The sequence below is a fragment of the Nematostella vectensis genome, chromosome 7, assembly GCF_932526225.1.
Source record: "Nematostella vectensis chromosome 7, jaNemVect1.1, whole genome shotgun sequence".
NCBI lineage: Eukaryota > Metazoa > Cnidaria > Anthozoa > Actiniaria > Edwardsiidae > Nematostella > Nematostella vectensis.
The window spans coordinates 10,358,884-10,382,402 of NC_064040.1; the positions used below are offsets into that span (position 1 = coordinate 10,358,884).

At 38.6% G+C, this 23,519-nt stretch overlaps 2 protein-coding genes and 2 long non-coding RNA genes across 4 annotated transcripts; 3 read left to right on the plus strand and 1 right to left on the minus strand.

The window, feature by feature from the left end:
• Window positions 1–287: 287 nt before the first annotated feature.
• LOC5518920 (codanin-1) lies at window positions 288–21,773 on the minus strand. The gene is made up of 35 exons (XM_001638789.3): window positions 21,664–21,773; window positions 20,963–21,405; window positions 20,129–20,727; window positions 19,757–19,837; window positions 19,402–19,486; window positions 18,846–18,900; window positions 18,687–18,755; window positions 18,051–18,163; window positions 17,401–17,490; window positions 16,873–16,948; window positions 16,526–16,599; window positions 16,007–16,114; window positions 15,786–15,837; window positions 15,528–15,599; window positions 15,285–15,431; window positions 14,631–14,797; window positions 13,956–14,025; window positions 13,305–13,394; window positions 12,697–12,751; window positions 11,894–11,947; window positions 11,338–11,411; window positions 10,575–10,648; window positions 9,521–9,653; window positions 8,741–8,820; window positions 8,294–8,357; window positions 7,765–7,843; window positions 6,998–7,188; window positions 5,453–5,501; window positions 5,241–5,302; window positions 4,204–4,264; window positions 3,041–3,127; window positions 2,065–2,144; window positions 1,866–1,979; window positions 1,321–1,378; window positions 288–1,226 (listed from the first exon to the last, which is right to left on the minus strand). The coding sequence occupies exons 1-35, from the start codon at window positions 21,748–21,750 to the stop codon at window positions 1,087–1,089; spliced, it is 3,933 nt and encodes a 1,310-aa protein (XP_001638839.3). The 5' UTR covers window positions 21,751–21,773; the 3' UTR covers window positions 288–1,086.
• On the plus strand, window positions 1,182–2,568 carry LOC116602301. The gene is made up of 2 exons (XR_004290367.2): window positions 1,182–1,266; window positions 1,825–2,568. It is a non-coding gene; the product is annotated as an uncharacterized LOC116602301 (long non-coding RNA).
• Window positions 16,023–17,375, plus strand: LOC116602302. Its single transcript, XR_004290369.2, has 2 exons — window positions 16,023–16,128; window positions 16,738–17,375. It is a non-coding gene; the product is annotated as an uncharacterized LOC116602302 (long non-coding RNA).
• A 147-nt stretch (window positions 21,774–21,920) lies between the features above and the next one.
• LOC116602300 (apoptosis regulatory protein Siva) lies at window positions 21,921–23,421 on the plus strand. The gene is made up of 3 exons (XM_032363674.2): window positions 21,921–22,057; window positions 22,139–22,361; window positions 22,942–23,421. Exons 1-3 carry the CDS (start codon window positions 21,952–21,954, stop codon window positions 22,991–22,993), a joined length of 381 nt encoding a protein of 126 aa, XP_032219565.2. The 5' UTR covers window positions 21,921–21,951; the 3' UTR covers window positions 22,994–23,421.
• Window positions 23,422–23,519: the final 98 nt, after the last annotated feature.

Sequence of the window (23,519 nt, forward strand, 5' to 3'; positions counted from 1 at the left end):
TCCTCGATTATCCTTGGGCTATGTATAGGCACAGGGACGAAAAGCTCAAATTTCAATGACACATTGCAAAATGTCGCATCAATTAAAAAAAAAAGTCGCATTTGATATTTTGTTTGATATTACTCACTAAGTATATAGGCGAATTTTCCGCCTTATTAGATGTGAAATGAGCTTAGTTGAAGCGTCATGTCATGTTTTTCTGTCGTCCAGGAATAGCTGATCGTGATATTTATCCTATTTTGTGTATAGCTATAATAGACATAATGTAATAAATATCACAGCAGTCGTAACTTTAGCTTTCTATTTTTTTATATTGTAAATATCCGTTTTAATAAAAAGAGAACAAGTACCATCAGCACTTTGTTGCTACCCATGTGTAAATCTCTAAGTAACAGCAAACAACATGTATAGTTTTTGCATAGGGATTCAGAATACCCGAGCAACAAACTCAAGCGATGGTAGTTCTCAGATACTCTCTATTGGTGACCAAGTCGCGCGGAAAAAGAGAGAAAGTTTTCATAAATGTCCTATGCTACAGCTAGCAAATAACTGGTCCTAATATGATCGAGAGTCAATGTGACGATGAAATAGCTAAAATACTAACAAATTAAAAATAACTAAAGGCTATTGCAGAAGAATGACTTGCTATATGCTTAGTTGCGTTTCAATAGAACTTGATGTTTAGTAGTTAGCTCATGCGGAGGGGGGAAGGGTTGCTTCACTTCTTTAAAAGTAACAATATTCTTTATTTCAATAAAGTTCTACAAACCATCGATACCAGTAAGATTTTAGCGATATTCTTATAATTTGACACATGGGACCTAGACTTGAATGTAGAATCTATATACCCAAATAATTATTCTAATTTCTCTTCCCAGACAAGATGATCGATTGACAGCCTCATAGTCATGACGTCATAGCGTTTTGAAGGCGCTGACCATAGAATTAGTCTAACAACAAGATGATTGGCATCTACCACGTCGTGACTAAATCGACGGATATGACGTCACTTATTTGCGGGTAGGATGCTGAATTGTTAAGACATCTCGTAGCATTGATTGAAGTATCTTGACGTGATGTGTGACGTCACTTATCTGGCAGCGAGATTATTGACTCAGAAGATATCTCCAAGCAACGATTGACACATGTCATGACGTCATCGTGAGTGGAGAAGCGTTTCTTGAGAACAGCCAAAAGGGCGGCAAAGTCCACTCCCGAAGAGAATTCTATAGCAATTAACACCACGTGTCAACGGTACTTTAACAGGTTTGTGAAATAGTCTTTAATCAAAGTAAATCGTAGCTGATACAAGTGTTGTACCTGTTTTGTGTGAGAGAACCATCTTGGCAGCACCCTTAGCGATGACAACGGATTCGTCCTAAAAGTAGCAATTGAGAAAGATTGTACGACAGCAACAACATCACAAAGCATGGCTGGCGTCGCCATGCTTTGCTGAACACTAGGGAAATATTGGCGAACTTCTTAGCAGAACCAAATAAATTGTGTGCAAACGGCAACTGCCATGTTGGGCCAGCTATGTTGTTGCTAATTGAACAGGGTTTGAAAAAGCCAACCACACCGCCACGCTCCCGCTTAATGCCGAGTCACATAAAACATTCTACCATTCTACAACAAGTGAATGAGATTTTTTGGGCGAATGTTCTGTTGTATTCTAAAATGTAAACATTAAAAAAGAAAAGGCTGATCGACAAGTGAATGAGACATAGTTTCAACAAAATTGTTACTCAAGAATCAGACTTCAATTGTGGATGACTACTTTAAAGTATTTTGCGAATATTCTGTTTTTTTCTTAAATGTAAACAGAAAAAGGAAAGGCTGATGGACATTCTTTAACATCTCGATACCTGATCTTTGAAGGCGTCTAGAAGACCTAGAAAACTGTCCTCAACCGAGCAAGGTAAGACGAGCTCGCGACTCATAATAATCATTAGTAACTTAGCAACCGCAGACCACGTAACCTGTCAATCAAACAAAGAAGTTTAAAGTCTAGAACTACTGCATATTAGAGGTCTGTTAGCGCACTTTGTGTATCCCTGGACTTACCTCAATGTTTGGAAATGCTAAGATGAGTTGGACATGCGCAGTAGAAAGGAGTTGACCAAGTTTGGCGGAAAATCCAAGTGCTGTTGGAAAGATATTTTTTTTACAAGAGCATCAGCGTTTATTTACCCACATATAGCAAAGTATAGCGGTCGGGATTGCGTGAGAGCTGAAGGCATTACAGCCTTCTGTACAGCTGAATCGAGTTGTTCAAATTCGGTTGTTAGAGTTAACAAAGGAAAAAATATATAGACAAAAAATAGAGTCCGGTCTATCTATGTACTCATATCTATTTAGAGTTCCTGCAGGCCCTTACTAAAACCCCTTTGCCAATATCGATCAGCATTGCTTAATAACTATTTAGATTTCCTGGAGCCCTCACTAAATCCACTTTGTGAATATCGATCGGAGTTGCTGCCGCTGCTTCGCTCGGCTGATCACACCAAAAATGCCACTTTGTGAATATCGATCGGAGTTGCTGTCGCTGCTTCGCTCGGCTGATCACACCAAAAATGAAATGTCGACGAACTACAGCGCAGCACCTCCCAAACATTGTATATACAATAGCGCAAGCACTACTGGGCCATTGTTAGGTTTAAACACTCATCATCAGGGATCATCAGCTGTGCTACGGCTCTCCGTAAGAAGTTATCCTTGGGCCACAGAAATGATCGAAATTCTACTCTTTTAATATGTCAGTTTAGGCATTCGGCTCTTCTCTCTCTGGTTTATTGTTTTGTAAAACCCTGGCCCATTATCCTACAATGCAGGCGTTTGACCGGTGTTTTTATAGCGAAAAACCGGCCTCGAGCTATTTGTAGCCGCCATCTTGGATTTTGAGCAAAAATGAGGAACGGGGGGATGGGGCGGGGAAGGAGTTTTTCATTTTTGCTCAAAATCCAAGATGGCGGCTATAAAAACACCAAGTTAATGCCTGCATTGCAGGCTACCCATGAAACACTCAGGTAGTTCCATTTACCTTTTAACCGCGTCCACAGCCCCAGAAGATGCTCCGTTATCATTGTGTCAGGGCCAAGCATGTCTAGACCATCTGCTGACCGGCATACTGTACAGAACAAACAAACACAAACTTAAAGAGTCTTTGCCAGCCCCCATTTTGTTATCCCAGCAGCTACCAAGTAAGAGAAAGCATCTATTTACATCGGCGGATTTGGGGAATCTATTGAGACATTTTCGATTGTTTTTGGCGAATGAAGCTATTAAGTTAACAAAAAAGGTTATTTCGAGATTTCATCAAATATTTCTCTTTCGATATTGAAGAAAAAACAAAAAGAATCGTGTGGCTGACAAGTGCTCTTTAAGGTTTTTTCCAACTTCATGTTTCTGCAACTTGTAATAAGAATTCCTCTGCGTCGATCCTAGCGATCATCTTGATCGCGGAAGGACTATTTATTTGAGCTAACATATCTTCTTTTATCTCATATCTTCTTTTGAATACAATCCAGCAAGAAATGCAGTTATTTACATTCGACGCTTTATTGGCCAATATCCTGTTATTTGGACGATCAGGTCTAATTTCGGAAATTCGATTGATGGCCGTCAAAAAAGCCATTTTGCGTCTGAGACCTTCGTCCCGCAGTTTCCAGAATACTCAGAACCACTGTAACGCTAGAGAGTTTACTTACACACACACACGCACTAATCTTTATTTCGGTGTTAGCCAACCCCCTATCTAACCTCCTCCCCTATCGTGTTTCACGCCTCTCTTCACATCAAATTCTCATACCTATTTCTAAGCTGATAACTTTCGTTTCGTTCTCGCAGCAGATAATAAAGTTTAAGTTGATCTCCAAAATCGTAATCAGCACATAGCTGACTCCGTACACAACAGAGTAGTTTCGCTGACGTTTTGAACGTCGTTGCTCCGACGAAGAGCAACTACTCTGTTTCACAGAGGTGTTCACCATACTTTTTCAACCTCGTGTTGATTTATAGCTTGTCTACATCAGGCCTACGAAGACCATCTATTTTTTCTACAGCTTTATATGTAGTCTTTCTATTTATTCTTTTGCGTACACAACAAAGAGTATTATAGCTATGTAATTGTCTGTAGTCTTCTAGTTATAAATTGTGCATACACAACAAAAACTATTGAGAGCTATGCAACAAGACTTTGCTCACCTATCATGAAGGCCAGCTCCACCGTCACCTGCCCGAGTTGAAGAAGTTCACTCTCTGATAGCTGCATAGAGGTAATATTTAAAACGTGATTGATTAAAGGGGCAGTGTCGTGGTAAGAGCTTTGAAATAGCTCTCCGGCCCGGACACAATGAATTTCGATCAAATCCTATTCCATTGACTTATGAGCCTTTGGTACATGTGGGTGACTTAAATTCAAAAGAAATGACCACAAACTGTCAATAAAGCTTGTTCGACTGTTTGTATACAATTAAAAGCCTACAATAAACACTGACTCCAGACATGCGCAGTACCATGACGCTGCCCCTTTAGAGAGTGTCATGCTATTATTCTCGGAGAAATACCATCAGCCAGAGCACAGCCTTAGCTTAACGAATAAAGTTATATTTTCTTTTACAAGACATTGAAGTACGGGGACCTAAGTATCGAGACTTAAAGCCGCATTGTCACCAGTTTACTTCCGATCGATTACCTAACAATATCCGATTATTTTTAACGGAAAACGCGAAAAATATTTCAAAATATTGAAAGCGGTGTGTCTATTGGAAGTTTCTTTTAGGATGTGATTGATAATTTAGAGCGGATGGCCTGTTAATTATCTCGGATTCTAATAGACTCTTTTGTCTTTTAACGGTTGAGGTTTCCGTCGGACCTCCGGAAGTAAACTGGTGACAATGCGGCTTTAACGAATACCAAACTGGAGAGCTTGCAACTAAGGGCATAGCGCATCCTTAGCTTCACAAATGAAGTGATACTTCGCCGACGATGTTCAGGGTAGAAGTATCGACATAGATAATTACTGAATTAGAGCTTTATAATAAAACCAGCAGCTTAGAGAAAATACAGCCAAAGCTTCAGAAATGGAAACGATTTTCTATAAACCAACTATGTAGGGAACTACGTATCGAGCCCAAACTAGCACCAATGTGGAAATCAATGAAAATGACAACTGACAGACCTACAAAACCTAAGCTATTGTAACGTTTTAATTACAGAGCGATTGTATAACTTGTTCAAACCTTGTGTTTCGTTACATGGTCGCTGGCCTCCTTTAGGCACCATTCTACTTCTGTCCTATTATCTAGAAAGATAAACACACGTTTTAGCCCTTGAATCACATGACGAGATGTTTTAGCATTTGAATCGCATGTGAGATGTTTTAGCCATAGAATCACATGATCACGTGTTTTATCCCTTAGACCGTGACTCGTCAAGGGAAAGACAGGCTTACCTTCAGAACAATGCGTAGTCACGTGACGTGTCTGTTCTGCAAGGGTTTTCTAAAAAACATTGGAAGACAACTTTACAAATAAGGAATCCATAATTTTAAGGGCTATTTTATCAGTTGCGCAGTAGTTTGCACAATGAGTTTTAAGTTAAGGATAAATGAGCTCTTTTAATCTTATCATGGGGTAACCAAGATAACCTTTAAGATTTACGTTAAAATATCCTGGGATAACCAAGAGGAACCTTAAAGAATTATGTTAAAATAAGAGAACCTTAAAGATTGAATGTGGGAGATTATTAAGGCTAGAATCCGTCTCTTCTCTAATGGCACATTGCTGAGTAAATCGTGGTCCACGGAAAACACATGACACTACCCCTTTAGAAGCAGTATCTGGTTAAAAACGACAGTATGAACAGTTGAAGCTCTCGTAAGCGACCACCTTGAGAACTGAAAATTGTGTTCGTTAACGGAGCTGGTCTCTTACGAGAGCTTGCTTTCATAAGCGATCACTGGGCGCCAAAAACTTGAACAATAGGTGTTGGTCGCTTACGGGAGTTTAATTAAAATGGAATCTAAGTTATCGTGATAATAACAACGCTGTAATATTTTGGTTTATTGCTTGATTTAAATGAGAAATTTGGCTCAAAACATCTACAAAGAAGGTGCATTTCAACGGCACGCAACCATATTTCTACAGATTCATTTTTCTTTTTTCCGAATATTTATACAATCACTAATAACTGTAACTTTAAACAAAACAAACTTTAAATAACTGACTCATAAATACATGGAAGCATGTTGGCAAAATGTTCGCAAAACGAGGTATTTAACTTATCAGTTGTTTTATATCATAGCAATCAATTATAAGCAAAGTAGCTCGTTATGCTCGTTTTAAGCTTTTCGTCAATGCGAATATCTTTGGCCGGCTTCTACAAACGCATGGCGTCTTTTGTTAGCTGATTTCTAAAGCGTGCAACAAAAAAGGGGACGACTAAAAGGATAAATGGTAGAGCTGGCTATGGACTAGAGATTCCTTGCATTTTTTCTGGAGACAAAGAATGTCAATCCCATGGTTGAAATCAACGTTAGAAAATTGTTATTATGAAATTATTTAATGGTTGCCCACTGGAAAGGCAGCTTTTGTGAAACATTACAACATTACCGCTGTATATGTGATTTCAGCATGCATTGGATATGATGTTTATCAGGTGTTGACTGATGTTGTAAAGCCAAAAATCATTGTCGTCGCTTACTAGAGCTTAAAAATAAAACAAATCTCAGTTGGTGGTTTGAAATTGTGGTCGTTAACGGAGCTGGTCGCACCGATAAGTTCGTCGCTTACGAGAGCTTAGAATTACAGAGTTTGTGTGGAAATTCAATTGGTAATTCGTGATCGCGGTCGCTATCGGAGCTGGTCGTTTACGATAGCGGTCGCTCAGAGAGCTTCGACTATACATTAATCAGTCTTCTAGGGTCAAGTAATCTTACATGAAATGTTTGTAAGACAATAAATGCTAGAGTCAGTCGGAATTTTTAAATTATGTCTACCTGCAACTTCCGTATAACTGACAACCCATTGTCAGCTTGCGATTCATTGTTGTTATCTAATGGGGCCGCAGGGGGAGGCGGGTCCTTCTTTTGCTTGAAGGCTTCATTGAAGAGCTCCTCCTTGGATTTGGCGTGGATGACAGCATTGGTGAACTTGTCGAAGTGCGCAAATAACTCTTTTTCAACAACATCTAAGATCAAGACATGAAACAAAAAAGAGTCTGTAGAGATTGGTAAATCAGTAGCGGATCTAGGAGGTGGGCTTATGAGGCTTAACCCCATCTTGGGCTGCCAGAGAGCCAATTTTATCAGATAAAAATACCCCCCCCCCTCCATCCCTTGTCACGTGGCCAAACGTCCGTATAGAAAAAAGCTAGATCCGGCCCTGTAAATTTCAATTGATTAAAAATGAAAAAATAATAATAATAAGTATTTTAGGAATTAAAGAAAAAAACATATAAGAAATTATTAGAAAAAAGTCTCTGAGGAATTAAATGAAAATATCAAACATATTCCCCACAGATAGTGTCCTTCGTATGTATTGCCTTATATGGGCATTGATGCCCATATTTAGAAGAGCTTAAGTTTGCCCCCACCGTGATCTCCAGAAAACACTTGCTCGCTTGTTCAAATATTTTTCTTACTAATCTTATAATGTCCTTAGACCCAGACCTTCAAGAGATTGACCGAGCAGGTTTGAAGGTCATCCAAAAATTGATATATAAACGCGAAGAATTACTGAAAGATGTTGACCCATGTTCACTTACTTGGGAGGGAAATTCGAATCCAATCTGCGGACTTCTCTTCGATGTGACGCCAGGAAAGTCTAGCAGCAGTCAATAGAACCTGAAAGAAAGTATCACAGTCGGATGCTGAGACTCCACTACCATCCACGATAGAATCCTTCTTTTTACTACCATCCACGACCGAATCCTCTCTTTTACTACCATCCAAGACATCCTTTCTTTTACTACCATACACGACAGAATCCTTTCTTTTACTACTATCCACGATAGAATCCTTTCTTTTACTACCATCCACGATAGAATCCTTTCTTTTACTACCATCCACGATAGAATCCTTTCTTTTACTACCATCCACGATAGAATCCTTTCTTTTACTACCATCCACGATAGAATCCTTTCTTTTACTACCATCCACGATAGAATCCTTTCTTTTACTACCATCCACGATAGAATCCTTTCTTTTACTACCATCCACGATAGAATCCTTTCTTTTACTACCATCCACGATAGAATCCTTTCTTAAAAAAAAAAAAAAACGCTTACTTCCTACCTTAGGATTTGTGTCGTCTGGACAGAGAATCTCAAATGCGTTCTGACAAGTTCTGCTTCGGCTCCTGAAAGGACGCGTTATTAATGAAAATGGTTTAAGGCCGTATCAACGAGTCAGAATCGGAGTCTAAATGACGTGGGGCTCCATTTTTTCGTAAATTCTTTTTACGATGACAAATATGTAGGCACGGTTACCAACGGTGAAGGGCTTGGAACCAAGCACGATACCTGTGAAAAATCGTTTCAGGTTCATTTCGAAAATAACTTGAACGAGTAATTTCAAAAGTCCGTTATCGCACGAGCCCGTAGGGTAATACTGCGCAGTATCAATATTTTGGACTGCATTGCATTTTTGCTGCACTGAATTACCTTTCTGAGTTAGAGAAAAAATTGCACTGCTTTCGAGCAATCAGCGCGCGGTTATTTTCCCATTTCCGTTGATACTCACTCCAGTGACTTAAGAGCCTGCTGAACAGCATCGCTGGTCACCGTGTGAATGAGACGTAGCACTTGGGGTCGACATTTCTCCTGTTATCGCAAGTAAAACGTCATTGGCATGGCATTACTAGGCGAGTGACATGACATGCCGGTGAGAGCATTTGTTTAGCAGCAAAGTTATTGTTAACACGCTGTGTTTATGTATTTATGCCAGAGGAAAAAAATGGCAAGTTTTCCCAAAATAAGGTCTGGTTAACTTTGGTAAGCTTGAATTTTTGCATAGAGGTTCCTTATGTTATGCAAACCAACATATCAAAAAGTGTTTTTTTCTAATGGATTCGTCTTCGAGATATGAGGCTTGAAGTGCAATTTTCAAATGTTCAAAGTATGAATTCTCCTCGTTTTTAGGGAGAAGTCGGGCTCTGATCAGAAATTAAGCCAACTGTGCTCTCGCTAATATCTAAATTTCATATCTTCTAAATTTCTTTAAAATTTGGAATTAAGCTTTTGGTCAAAGGAACTCCTTGTATGAGGAATCTTGAGCTTATATGTTGAGAATTGGACAATTTCATGCCATTTTTTTGCTCTGTCTATTTATGCCGTTTTCCTCCACTGTGTCCCGTGGCGTCACGTGAGCTCAAAGCAGCCCAATAAAATTACGAGCACATCTGCCATATCTACATACGGTCCACTTGTAACTGAGCTCGATAAAAAGTACGCACATTCTGTTAAAAGCACAATTGGTGGATACACCGTGACTCAAACACGTGCTCTGAACAATAGACTCTACCTTGGCCTGATCGGAGTTTACGTCCTGTGGGAAGCCTGTGGAGGCCAGGTAGCTTTCTACCTGTTTCGCGCCACTCTGAAGAGCAGTAGGCACCACAGCACTTTTGATGTGCACAAGAATGTTGGAGCAGAAACTGAAGAGAGAAAAACACATGACCAAACGCGCTTCACATGTGATTGACTCTACTCGTCAGCGTGTAGATATGGACTGCTCGCTGGAACCAAAAGTATGGACAGTTCTAATGTATTCGCATACTTTCAAGGCCCTCCACCAATAACCGCGATGAATGTTCAGCGATTCTCGTGAATAAATGCTGTACAAGCGAACTTGTACGTATATTTTGTAGACCTCATATAAACCAAAACAACAGCAGTATATTCTCTACAATCGTATTTGTATTTTAGTTCGTGCGTGACCTTAGCGAGACAGATTCATTTCAATGTAAGTTTCTATCTGTCTTGGAAAACTCACACTTACTGTAGGGCTACGTTTTGTTTCGAGATGGGAAGAAAAATCTCACGAGTATCAAATAAAAGCATTACAACATGGAAAATGCTTGAAGACTCGCTTGTTTGTTATTTGATGCTTCGCATCTTCTTCGAGCAAAATCTTGAAAGAGTGAGCCGATACTCGTCGGTGTCGTTGGTCATTTGTGGAAGGCCTTGAAAATATGCGAATACATTAAAATTGTCCATACTTTTGGTTCCAGCGCTATAAATGAGTGCGAGCATGTGTGTAAGCACTGTCAATGAATATATGGTACCATGCCCGGCGTCCAAAGTGGTTCTTTTACGTCCCTCAATACAGTTTAATGAAATGCGAGACAATAGGCGAAGCTTCTAGCTTAGGAAACGCTCAGCCACGTTTTGATGTTAAGAAATTTTGAAGTGTAACACAAATGGTCTCCATAGTTTAGCCACTAGAAATCACATTTATATTATGTCGAAAGGATATAGGCAAATTCTATGACTGGCAAGATAAAAGTGCCATAGATGGTTATTGGAGAGAATAGAGGGGAGGGGGTGGCGGTGGCGTGGAGAGATTCTTTCCTCACCGTTCAATCACAAAATCAGATGTGCGCTTCAAAGACTCGGGCTGAATGCGAAAAAAGTTTTCCTCCAACTGACTCTGCAAAAGAAAAATAACATGTAAAAAAGAATAAAATGATATGTAGGTCAATCCTTACTGACAAATTCGGGGCTTAGCGACCACCCCAAAATCCATTCCATACAATCTAATGATGGAAAAATCTTAGTCGTCAGCAACAAATTCATAAGGCTATCATGGTCTTTAAATATCTTCACGGGCTACCTTCTGAATATCTAAAATCAAAATTTCCAAATCGTGTCTCTACATATGACCTTAGGAATTCAGAAAATATAGACTCAATGTCCCCTTACAACGTACCAACTACTTCAAAAAAAGATTTAGCTGTAGTGGGGCCATACTGTGTAATAATCTCCCCACATGTCTAAGGAGCATTGGGTCTATAGGAACATTTAAACGCACAGTCAACGATTCTCTGTAATACACGGCATTCACGGAAAGCAGCTTTAATTTTTAGAAATGTAATTGTAATTATTATATCTTATTAGTATTCAAATATTTATACAGTAGCTGATGAATTGTCCCGTGTTCAAATAAAGACTATCTATATCTATCTATCATTTTTTTTTCTTGGAAATACTCAATCATAACACTTTTATCAACCAATTCCTTGCAGTATGCACTTAGAGAAAACTTCACTGATGGCTTAGATGGTTCATTAACTATGCGCTTTTTGCAGAAAAGACAATGATTTGCGACATTTGTCGTACCAGTAGCTGTCGCCTCTCAGACGAAATCTTTGTGGGCGGTTCAGTAGACACAGGGGTAATCTTTTTCACAGGTCCTGTGATGACAAAAAGAAACAAACCATATAATTGATACCATACAAACTTCCACGCTATTCTTGTACTTGCATGCTATCTGGAAGACGAGAGATTCACAGTCTTCCATGTAGAGAGCCAGGTTTTTACACCTTTTTAATAAAGCTGACCTGGGTTGAGCTGGCTTGAGAAACGAGGCCCATGCCACTGAGCTATCGCGTAGCGCTGTACGCTATGAATCATGGGAAGGATCCATGCTCACGCATAGGATCATGGGAAGGGTTACCACTCGCTACCCCTCCCATTGTGCCTTGTGTGCTAACAAGCTAACAAGCTCGGGTACAAGTTATTCTGACATCTTAACATGAATTTTATCGTAATAACGATCCCCGCCTTTTCCCTAAAACATTTTTAAAACATTATACGCTTTGAAAAATAAAGGAATTTAAACTTCTTATCTAATATAGTGTAATGCGCGAACATCAATTTGATCGTCTGCACACACCTGACTTGGAAGACAGCCCCATACAGGAGTCGGTAAGAACAGTCTTCATCTCCCCTGATAAAGAATGGAAGAAAAAAAGAAAGAAAGAAAGACTGAAAGAATGAAAGACTGAATGAATATAAACAGAAAAGAGCTGATTCAAATACAAATAACTCACTAATAACTGCCACTGTTGTCTACCGAGGAAACATACATTAAAATGATGCGTTACAGAAGCCCAATCCCGCCCCCATTCTACGCTCCCGCTAAATGCCGAGTCACACAATCATCCGTTTCCATCGGCTAATTCAAGCGAGTAAGCAAGATATTTTTAATCAAATATCGTCAATAACACATCAGACTTCATTCGTAGATTGTTATTTTGAAAATGAAATAAAATCTTGCAAATAAACTGTTGTATATTAAACAATAACAAAGGAGTGGTCGACCGACATTATTTAAAAGCGTTGTTTCGATTTCTTTGCCAAAACAGAAAACGATAGTACCCTTCGATTCAGACTTCATTCGTAGATAGTTATTTTGAAGTTTCCTTGCGAAAAAACCGTTTTATTTTATCAATGATAAAAAATAACAAAGGAGTGGGTGATTGACAATCTTTAAAAAGTTAACATGCCATGAACTCACGCGGGCGGCATAAAAGGTGTTGGGGAAAGGGAAGGTTGTCCAATCCACTGACAAACTTTTCTATAGCATTGTCAGAAACAGTATAGTAATAGTATGACGAATCAGACACACGCACGCACGCACGCACACACACAAATAGCCTATGGCTTATAATATTTAGTATAACTAGTGCGACCTACCAAGGAATGGATACCAGGAGTAAATCATCTGCTGCTCAACAAGTTCAGCTGAGTCCTGTTAAAAAAAGATACACAAAAGTGGAAGATATTATACACAACTATTTTCAATAAGGTCACACTAGAAAACCCATAGTAACTTGGGTTGCCTGTATTTCAAATAAGTAAATAAATATGATTGGAGAAGTGCAGGTTAATGAACTTTAGTATATTCATAATTGATTGTCCCTTAACTCCTGCATGGTTTCCGAAGAGATCCTGACCCATGTGGGTTACATGGGTTACGACACATGGGTGGATTCTGACAATACAACCATAATTGAAAAAGGTGAATCAATCTATTTTAAAAACTATTGCCAGTGAAAATGGATAATGGAAATTGTAGTTCTATTAACAAAATACCCTGAGTAAAACATGAAAATGAGGATAGATCATATGATATATATTATTAATTACATTGCAAACAATTAGTAAGTACCAGGCAATATTAGAGCTGCCATTTTCCATTTACCAATCGCCATTTGCAGTGGCATCGTTTCATAGGTGTATACAGAAGCTGTAATTTTTCTTCCCGGCAGCCTCTTCTCTAAGTATCAAAGATTTAAACTTACAAGATTCATGTTTCTTTCTGTTGATACAGGTTCTTGCTCCAGTGGTTCGCTGGTCAGAGACTTGAAAAAAAGTGATTCCACAGGCAAAACCTGTACGAATACACATTAGAAATAAAAAAAAATATGGATAGGTAATCATTATTTACAAGAGTCATAGGTGGGACATGACGGAAAAAACATGACGTGACGCTTCAAATAAGCCCATTTCACATCGAATAAGGCGGAGAATTTCTCTGAGTACTTAGTAACTTATAGCAAACAAAATATCAAGCGCGACTTTTTTTAAATTGATGCGACTTTTTGTAAAGTGTCATTTAAATTTGAGCTTTTCGTCCCTGAACTGATACACAGGGCATGATGATCAAGGAAAAATTACCTTTAAAAGCCAAAATCTGGTTATGTGCACTTCGGCCTCACGTTATTTGTGTTTTGAAAATCAGTCCGTAATTCAAGGAACCTATAGCCATTATAAGAAATTGTGTCTTCTCTCTCTATCTGGAATTGCGCGTTTTCCAGGTTTTTCCGTTATGTTCATAGGTGGCACATTATCACTGTTGTGGCCAGGTTCGGAAAGTGCTGCTCTTTGTGCAAGACAAGACTCAACAAAAACAAACAGGGTATCACAGAGCTAAGACTTAATATACTGCATACCTCAAATAGCCACCCTAAGCAGACACTGATCAGCAAATGACTGTGCTTTGCAGAGACCTCTTGTGAATGCCTGTACATGTAACAATACATTACTAAGAACATTGTTCCCTTGATTCAGAGTGAATTGAGCCATTGGAGCAATGCTGAATACATGGATTTGCAGGCAGACAAGCTATAAATAGTAATATATGTACAATCAAAATCTGCCAGCCTGTCTGTGTCTTAATTCAATAAAGAGCTACCCCAAGCTACCCCTTAAAGCACCAGCAGCCTGTCTGTTGTTTATTTTTCTTCTTGTTTGCATATGTGCAGGCGTATACACAGGGGTTGTGCAGGGCGCACGCACCCCCCCCCCCCCTGGCGGCCAAAAAATGGGTCATTCCTTATTAGAGAATCTTCAAATACTATGCTTTTATAATATGATACCTATGGCTGCGCACCCCCCCCCCCCCCCTCAGCCAATCCTGGGTAAACGCCTGTATGTGCTTGTCTATCTGTCTTTCTACTCATCTGTTTAATTGTCTATCTGTCTTTCTACTCATCTGTTTAATTGTCTATCTGTCTGTCCGCCATCTGTTAGTCTGTTTACTAATCTGACTGTCCGCTGTATCCCTGTCCGACTGAGCATCAGTCCATCTTCATGTATTGATCTTTCCCTAAGAGTTTAAGAACTACCTGTAGACCTGGAAAAGAATCCTTAAAGTGCTTCCATAGTATTGTGTGTGTGGTGCTACTGGATCCATCATACTAAGGAACTCCACTACCCAGGGGAGGGTCACCACAAGTCTGTTCTGCTTGTAAGCTGTTTGTATACACTGTAGGACATCAAACGGCTGGGGGACCTGGGAACACAAAGACAAATGATACACACAGCATACACCTTTAACAATGCAACAACAGGTTGAATAGCTCACCCAGAGGGGTACAGAAGGACCACCCCACTAGACTGAAAGGTCAACTTAAATGAAAGGAAATTAAGTACAGTGGGACCTTAATATTGTGATACTTGATATAATCAATGATACTCTTGACATAATGATACTCTCAATTATTAGGTAAAATAATTGCATTGCGTTCTTTCCGGGTTCCATTGTACAACGTTATATCCAGGTTCCATTGTACAACCAGGATAAGTATTATAATCTGCCCTAATATAGAGGATCCACTAAATAAATAGAAGAAACCCCTCTCCTCCTGGCCAGAAGCTTGAAAATACAAAGGCAAAATATGTGTCTATACTGTCTGAATTGCACTAATGGCAACCTCTGTCAATATGTATGTCAGCGGTTTTATACTGTAAGGTTTCTTTATTAGAATACTAAACTGTACCTTATCCCTCATTTTGACAGCCATGGCAATCTGTGACTCATGGGTGCTGCTAGCGGCACCATGGTATGGCTCAAAGACCAGGAAACCCAGAAACTTGGCCAGTATGCGCAGATTTTCCAGGCAAGTACCAAACCCTTGCCTGATGTCCTGTAACGGAAGCAAAAGTAACTTAAAAGAGATCAAAACTGCATGATCATTGATTCTTAGTTGTGAACCTTAAGACTGTCATGTGTAATGGCTCACCTTGTGTTGTAGTGATCCCTCAGCACAAGCTTCCTCCTTGGGGTCATTCAGTGGGAAAACTGTTTCATTTAACTGACAAATGAAAGAAATAATGATTAGCAACATTGAATTAATGTGGAATAGCATGGCCAAGCTACCTGTTGATAGCAGGTTATCAATGCAGGTAAATCAAGTTTCAAAATAAAAGGGAACTGTTGAAACAAGTGCTCTTTTGAAACTTTTGCAACAGTTGTGAAGGTCGATACATCCATACCATACCTCTGTAATCTTGAGTATCAGGTGATCCATAAGATGGCGACTAAAAGAATGACTAAAAGCAACAATTACAATATCATTGTCATCATTTCACATACATACAAACAAACGCACCACCTATTGTACTATCATTGACAGATTAGATTGCTATAGTCAATTATCACATCAAAAATTAAACTATAAAGAAACTGAATCAAGAAGACAATCGAATGCCATCATCACACCTTTCTGCACATAGGATGAAACCCTTGAAGAACTCTTGTACTTCTGTGAATGTCGGTGGTGGACATGGCCCCCCCAGGGAGAGAGGGGTGACAAATCGCTCCTGCAACCTGCAAAATACAGGGTAAGCAAAAATAGGATCAAAACAAAGGCAGGAAGGTAAATAAAAAGTATTTGAAATATATATTACTAGCAATGTTAGATAGACATGGCAATTTAGCAGGGGGGTTTTTATTTCAGAAAGTGGAAATAAGAATCCAGAGTAAAGCAATCATACAATATCTGAAAATTCTCAAAATTTGTCCTCATTGGTCTTGAAAGTCTAAGTACTAGAACCTGCCAGGATTTTCTGAGGAAAGATAAGTGGAGAGTGCAAGATTTGTTAATTCTTCATTAGAAAGGATGATTTTTCCAATGGGATGCATACACCCTCAGATCAGGAATTCACTTTTTTATTTTATACTTGCTCATGGTTCGGCTTTGGCTAAGTCGTTAGTTTTCATATAAGCCTAGCTTTTTACCTCTGGAATTTGTCAGGGTTTGTCCTGCGAAGGTTTGCCAGCATAGGATCATGGGTAGACTCGCCTTTGCACATCTGAAAGCAAGATAAACAATTATTCTTGACCTTCTGGCTGGCAAAAGTGGTCTTCTTCCTGTTTTCCACTAAATATCTGTGCCCCCTAAGAATAGCCTGGTTATCCCAATGCACTGTAACTTTGGGTTTTTGCTGCAGTTCAGTTATAGGAATACCAAGGTCAGCGTGGCTGACTGAGGCAAAATCAAGGTTTGCAGAAAGATATTGGACGCAGTCACCATGGTTGTGCAGTTGAAAACGTTGCAATTATGTTCTCTGTATGTACACTGTCACCTGTAATAGCTGAGACTGGAAGAGCCTTGCAAATGGAACATAATTAGCTTGATCTGACCTTTGATGGACAAGTAATCTGAAGAGGAAGTAGTTCATCCAAGTCAGAGCAGGCTTAGTGAAGCCACCATCACAGTAATATCATCTTTTTACTGTAATCACCACCATCATCACAATAAAATCCTCACAGCAAATGTCATTACCATAATAATCATAACCATCAACCACAACCATCATCACTGCATTCAGCATCATATCATCATCATAATAACGATCATCACCATCATCACTGTAATGATCACAATCATCGTTGACAACACCACCACTTTAATCATCATCACCATTATCACCATCACCAGCATCATCATTATCATTATCATCATTATCATGATCATCATACCATACAGTAACTATCAGTATGTAACCATTACTACCACCATCATCGCCATCACCATCAAAAAACTACCCTCACCCTATTTATCACCATTAAACCATGAAAATTTCCTGACAAACATCTTCTTCTTCTCATACCTTATTTTATTTCCCATATTATCTTCCATGTTCCAGCCTGGCTTGCCATGTGAGTCTTCCCATTCTCTCACCAACTCATAGAATGCATCTCTAAAACACAACAAAATAACAAAAAGCAACCCTTTTTTAGTTCATATAGACATGACGGAAAAACATGACGTGACGCTTCAAAAAAGCCCATTTTACATCGAATAAGGTGGAGTTATTAGTAACTTATAGCAAACAAAATATCAAGTGCGAGTTTTGTTTAAATTGATGCAACTTTTTGTGAAGTGTCATTGAAATTTGAGCTTTTCGTCCCTGAGCTTATACACAGGGCAATGATGATCAAGGAAAAATTATCAAAAAAAGCCAAAATCTGGTTATGTGCACTTTGGCCTCAGGTTATTTTTGTTTTTAAGATCAGTCTGTATTACAAGGAACCTTTAGCCAGTGAAGAAATTGTGTCTTCTCTATCTGGAATTGTGCATTTTCCAGGTTTTTCTGTCATGTCATTCATATGGGACATACTGTAACTACAAGAAACCCCATCTTTACATAGTTCATATGAAACACACAGTAACAAGAAACACCCAACTAAACTATTAAATAAATTTGAAATTTTTCCGAAAATTCAGTTATAATAATGTTTTTAAATATGGCATACACACCTTTGTTTCCTGAAATTCTGGAATGCCCTGTCTGATGGAAAGTTAGTTCTGTTGTCTCTGTCCGCACTGAACGGTACTCCTCCGATAGGGGAGGAGGTGGATACATCTACAGCCTGTTTAGTAAAAGCAATTGAAATCCATCAATGAATTGTTGACAACCGTATATGCAAATTGAAAATTGTGAACCAACAAATATTGTTGACAAACACATTTTTCTTTGGAAATCCCCCAAGAGTTTGTACATCTGCTTACTCTATGCAGCCCATTTATTTTGCCAAATTGTAAATATTGATGCTGGCATTCTTTCAGAGAGCTCATCAGGAAACGCACTGAAAAGCTCAACCTCATAACTTTTTTTCTTGAGAGGTTACAAATGGTTAATGCAAAATTGTGAGATCAGGGATTGGAAATTAGAAATCAAACTGCAATATATGTCAAGAATCTGTGGTTGAGAAATTTAAAATCTGAGACCAACACCTGCATACCACATTGAACTCGCTGAGAGAGCCAGGAGATACTGTGACAACCGGAGAAAAAGTCTTGGTTTCCAAGACTTTTTCTCCTACTCTATCTTTGGCAAACGGAGTAGATATTGTATACAATAGATATTGTGTTACCCACAAAAACAGAGCATACCTTAGTATGTGAATGTGTTTCATGCTGCTTGACTAACCAGTTATGGAAATCAGGTGAAAATTCAGCAATCTGAAAGGAAAATAATGACCTATAAAACAATTCGCTGAAAAAGAATAAATAAAAATGGTATATTTTGAAATGTTCTGATAAATGACTCACTCTAGTATTTTCTGCTAATAACCGTAATGTTCCTTTATCCAGAAGAGAAATAATTCTGAGGAAGTAACATGATAACTGTAGTCATTGTTTAATCAGCTCAGCTCATTAGTAGGGTCAGCTCAGCTTATTGATACACAACAAGTAAAGGGAAAAAATACTATACCCTAGCATCCATACATCAAGAATATTTCAAGGATGTATTGAAATATTTCCAGAATATTTCAAATACTCTATTTATTGATATTATACATTTCTAATAACAGATTCACCACAAAACACCCAGCTGCTTAAAGTTTGCCACATATTTATGACATACACCAAAATCCAACAGAGCCTTAACAGGAAGCCCAACTATCTAGGCATTCATACACAATCAAGGGCCAGTATCTGCAAAGCAACCACAGGAAAACCATATATCCAGGCTCTTATGAATCAACATTAAATTATCCGGCTTAATAAAACTACAATGAGGTAACTCAGTAACCACAGGCTACCCGTCCATCAAGGTTCGGTAACCACAGGCTACCCATCTATCAAGGCTTTCACAAACACTTACCTTTGTAGCTTTTCTAAAACAAAGACCGAAAATTGGACACAATTGTGCAAGGAGTAGAGGATATTCACCTCTGCCTCAACAGAATCTAAGAAACAAAACAAAATATTTCATGCTTTGAGAAGTAAAGAACAAAAAAAGAACAGAATGACAATTAATGTAAATATAAGGAAAAAGTAATTTGAGTGGTTGAGATGTGTTGAACTTTGAGAAAGCTATAACCTTGATTTGAAAAGTCTATATTGAACAAAATCAGCTAAGCACTTAGGCTTAGACTCTCTGCCTAGACTCTCTGCTTTATTTTTCGCACATTTACTAAATGCAACAGCTATGCCAAGACCACTTAAAAATATCCCACCTGGAGTTTGGGAGCACACCCTTGTAGTTAGTAGCTGAGTCACAAAATATAACTCAGATGTGAGATTTGGGACAAGACTTCCTGGAACAGACAAAACACCTTTTGTAATATGTGCTGTTATATAAATTTATAAGTAAAAGTTTTTAGAAGCTTTAAGCCAAACATTTTTTTTGTTTATACCCTGTTTAAATAAGAACTGACTTTAGAAAATTATGTTGATTATTATTATTATTTGCACAGAAATACGTTAATAATTTTTTTTTTGTTAACATTATAAAAACAAGAGCATGTTTACGCTAACTCTCAAAAATCGTTCTTACTGTTTCAAGGGAAATTATGGGTTAAAATAAGAAAGTTGGTCAAATAACATACCTTGTATCAGACTGACATATAACACAGCCAAAATAGTAAGTTTAGGTTTGTCTGTTACTTTAGATAGTTCTGCAGAAACTTGCACATGTGCTGCATTTGAAGAGTTCTCAGATGATTTGTTGTGTTTTAATTCCAATTTTTCATCTCCACCAACCATTGATATATCATTATCAGAACAATTCTTTGAGTTTCTATTCCCATCAGAAACATTTTGTCCAGAAACACTTGTATCAGCAATTGCAAGTGGGGATTGTGGAAGAGTTGTTGCAGCATTGCCTTCTTTTTTGTCATTCTCTGTGATAGGAGACTTCCTAACAGAAGTTGATTTGGGGCTAACGATAAAGTCACCCAGACTAGCATAGGGCGGAGTCCTGTGGGGGCTAGGACTGTTCCGGTTTCCCCAAGGAGAAGCTCCTTTACGCTGCTGTTTGGATTTAATTGACTTGAGCATGTTTCTCTCCTCCTGAAGTGAGGCTGGACTAAGAGGCGAGTCAGGTTCTATTGGGGATACCATGTATACTTCTGATTGTAAAAGTGACAGAGAGCTTTTACTGCCTTTTACTGGTGTAGGAGCAATACGTCGGGAAGTACCCTTCTTGCTGCAAAAAAAAAAAAAAAAAAAAAAAAACACAAAAATGAATGCCATTTTAAAAAAAAATATTACAAAAGCATGGCATCACAAAATACAGATGAGCTGAGAATTTTATGACAATGCAATTTTGTGCTTGCTTACTTCAACCCACCTATAAAAAATTTTAATAAATAATTTATTTTAAAAAATCATTGTGATTACATGCTTCTGATAGCTTGCCATTTTGCTTGCATTTTGCTTACTTTTTGGGTGTAGATGGTAGACCCATAGGCGGGAACTCCTCAAAATTGTCCAGATTTGGTTTAGATTTCCCACCAATTCCTGCATCATGGTTGCTATGACTACCAGGTGTAACCATAGGTGACCTCGGTCGCATTGCAGGAGACGACATAGGTGATCCCTTTCCCTGATGCCTCTCTCTCCGACTATGTGAAGAAAGAGAGGCAGGGTTTGGAGACGGTGTCTTATGTGACTGAAATGTTAGTCCTCTTGAGGAGCTCCTCTGGGGAGTATCTTGTGGGGTATTGCATCTGTCTGCTTTTCTGACGGGTAGTTTCTTGGGTGTGAGGGCACTCTGTCTTGAGGCTAAGTGATGGCTTGTGCTTTCACGGAGGTAATCCAAGAAAAAGGGGACAAATTCAGCCAGGGTTGTTCCATAACCGGATGTGATGGATGATTGGGTATCCTAAAAACAATCACTTTATTTTCAATCTACCATACTGGAATTAAATACATGTTTCTTTATATTGAAATAAAAGAAGCATAAGTAATTTTTGTTCATTTGTTGTTGTTTCAATTTGTTATAGACGTTTTCGGCAGATGACAGCTCGATGATAATTAGTACATATCAAAATACTAAATGCTATTTCAAAGGATTACATAGCTCAATACCTATAATTTCTGATTTGAACCCAATCAAACAATAGTTCTAGATCATACTTACAGTATTTACTGTTGTTATGAAGTTTTGAGCAAAATCATCTATCAAAATCGCCCCGTCCAAAAGTTTCGCCAAGAGAGCGGCGGCCATTTGCAACTATCATACGATAATATCAGCGCCTTCCCTCGCGTGCGCATGAGCAATAACAACAAACAAACTTTGGCGGGAAAAAGGAGCAAATCAGGCCATGGTATCATGAATTTATAATCATCTATTACAAGACGGACAGACTCAAGAAACGATCATCGTTTGATAAAGTCTTCGATTGCTTCTGTCCTTCGCAGTTCAACTATGCCAAAGAGGTCATTCCCATTCTATAACAACTCAGCACAGCTGATGAAAACACACGTTACTCCAATGCACGTAGAAAAAGACGTTTACATGGAAAAAGTTTACGGTGCGACATTAAACTTTGAATTTGCAGTTCGTTTAGAAGATTGATCTTTAAATTTGCAAAATGTATTTGTCCTTTCTACAGCAAGAACTAAAGATTTACTACTCAAAGGAGCAGAGGAAGTACAAAAGAATGGTTACGTTTTGAATGCAGAGCCTGCAAAGGAGTTCAAATGTCACCAGTGCAAGCAGTTAAGGAGAGAAGCAATGGTCACATGCTCGTTTTGTGAGAAGGGGGTCTGCGCGGCCTGTCATGGAACATGCTTCGCGTGTGGAGCTGAATTCTGTAGGAATTGTTCAATAGTCAAGTAAGTATGGAACATTATAAAGCTAAAAGGATAAACACAAACAATTCATACCAAATAAGCCTCGGTGGGTGAATAGACGAGCGAGGGATGTAATTGTGTGTTTAGGTGGGGGGGGGGGGGGGGGGGGGGAATAGATGTGAAAAGACAACAGTATTACTGAAGTACAAGACAGACAGATAAAAGCCATCTAATACTAAATAATGCTTAAAATGTAAGACATCCCATATACTCAGACAACATTCTTTGTGTATGCTGACGTTGGTGGGGGGGGGGGGGGGGGGGATTGGTAAGCAGGGAAACTTCGAAATACCCCGCCACATAATTACCTTTTTTTCTAAAATCTTGAAAGCTATGCGAGGGCGCGAAGATCCAATTGTGAGAAGTGGTGGCCTTTGTGCAAATTAGGAATAAATTTTCTTTTAGAGAAAGTATGTGTCTTCAGCCTCTCCTAATTCCACTTCTTTTGACATTGATTATTCTGGATATCACTAAACCCTCATCCAAAAATTGTTTGTAATCTGAACAAATGACATATTGTGATGTATTAATGTCTCTACTTCAATTTTTTTTTTTTTTTTAGTTATGGCGATATGGGAGATGTGCTGTGCTGCCTTGGTTGCTGGAAGAGCTAGTCAGGAAAGAAAACATAACAATATTCTTCCCCTTTCTGTAAATAATCTTATATATGTTGTGATATATATTGTGAAGCAAGAAGAACAAGAAGTAAAAGATCGGAAATCTTTATATTCTATAAATAACAACACAAATTTGCTGTGTCTTGTATTGGGTGGAGTATTGAGTGGAAACTATGATATTTGTAATATCCTCTTTCTGTTTGCAAATAAATACAAAAAGCCCAAATAGTCGTGTTCGTGAACCAGAAGAATGAATACAATACACCAAAAACTAGAATTCGACTCTGCCAAATGGGATGGCAGAGTCGAAATTCCAGTTTTTGGTGTATTGAACTCTTTCTGTTTGCATTGTACATAGTTAACACACTGGTTTGTAGAAATATTGTACAAAAACGTCATTGGAAATAATAAACCTTAAAGCCATCTGTGTTTTGGAAGTATTGTGGAAAAAAACGAGGTATCATGAGCTGTAAATTTGCTTAAGCGATCTCTTATTATTGTCGTAAACACATAGAATTTGCTA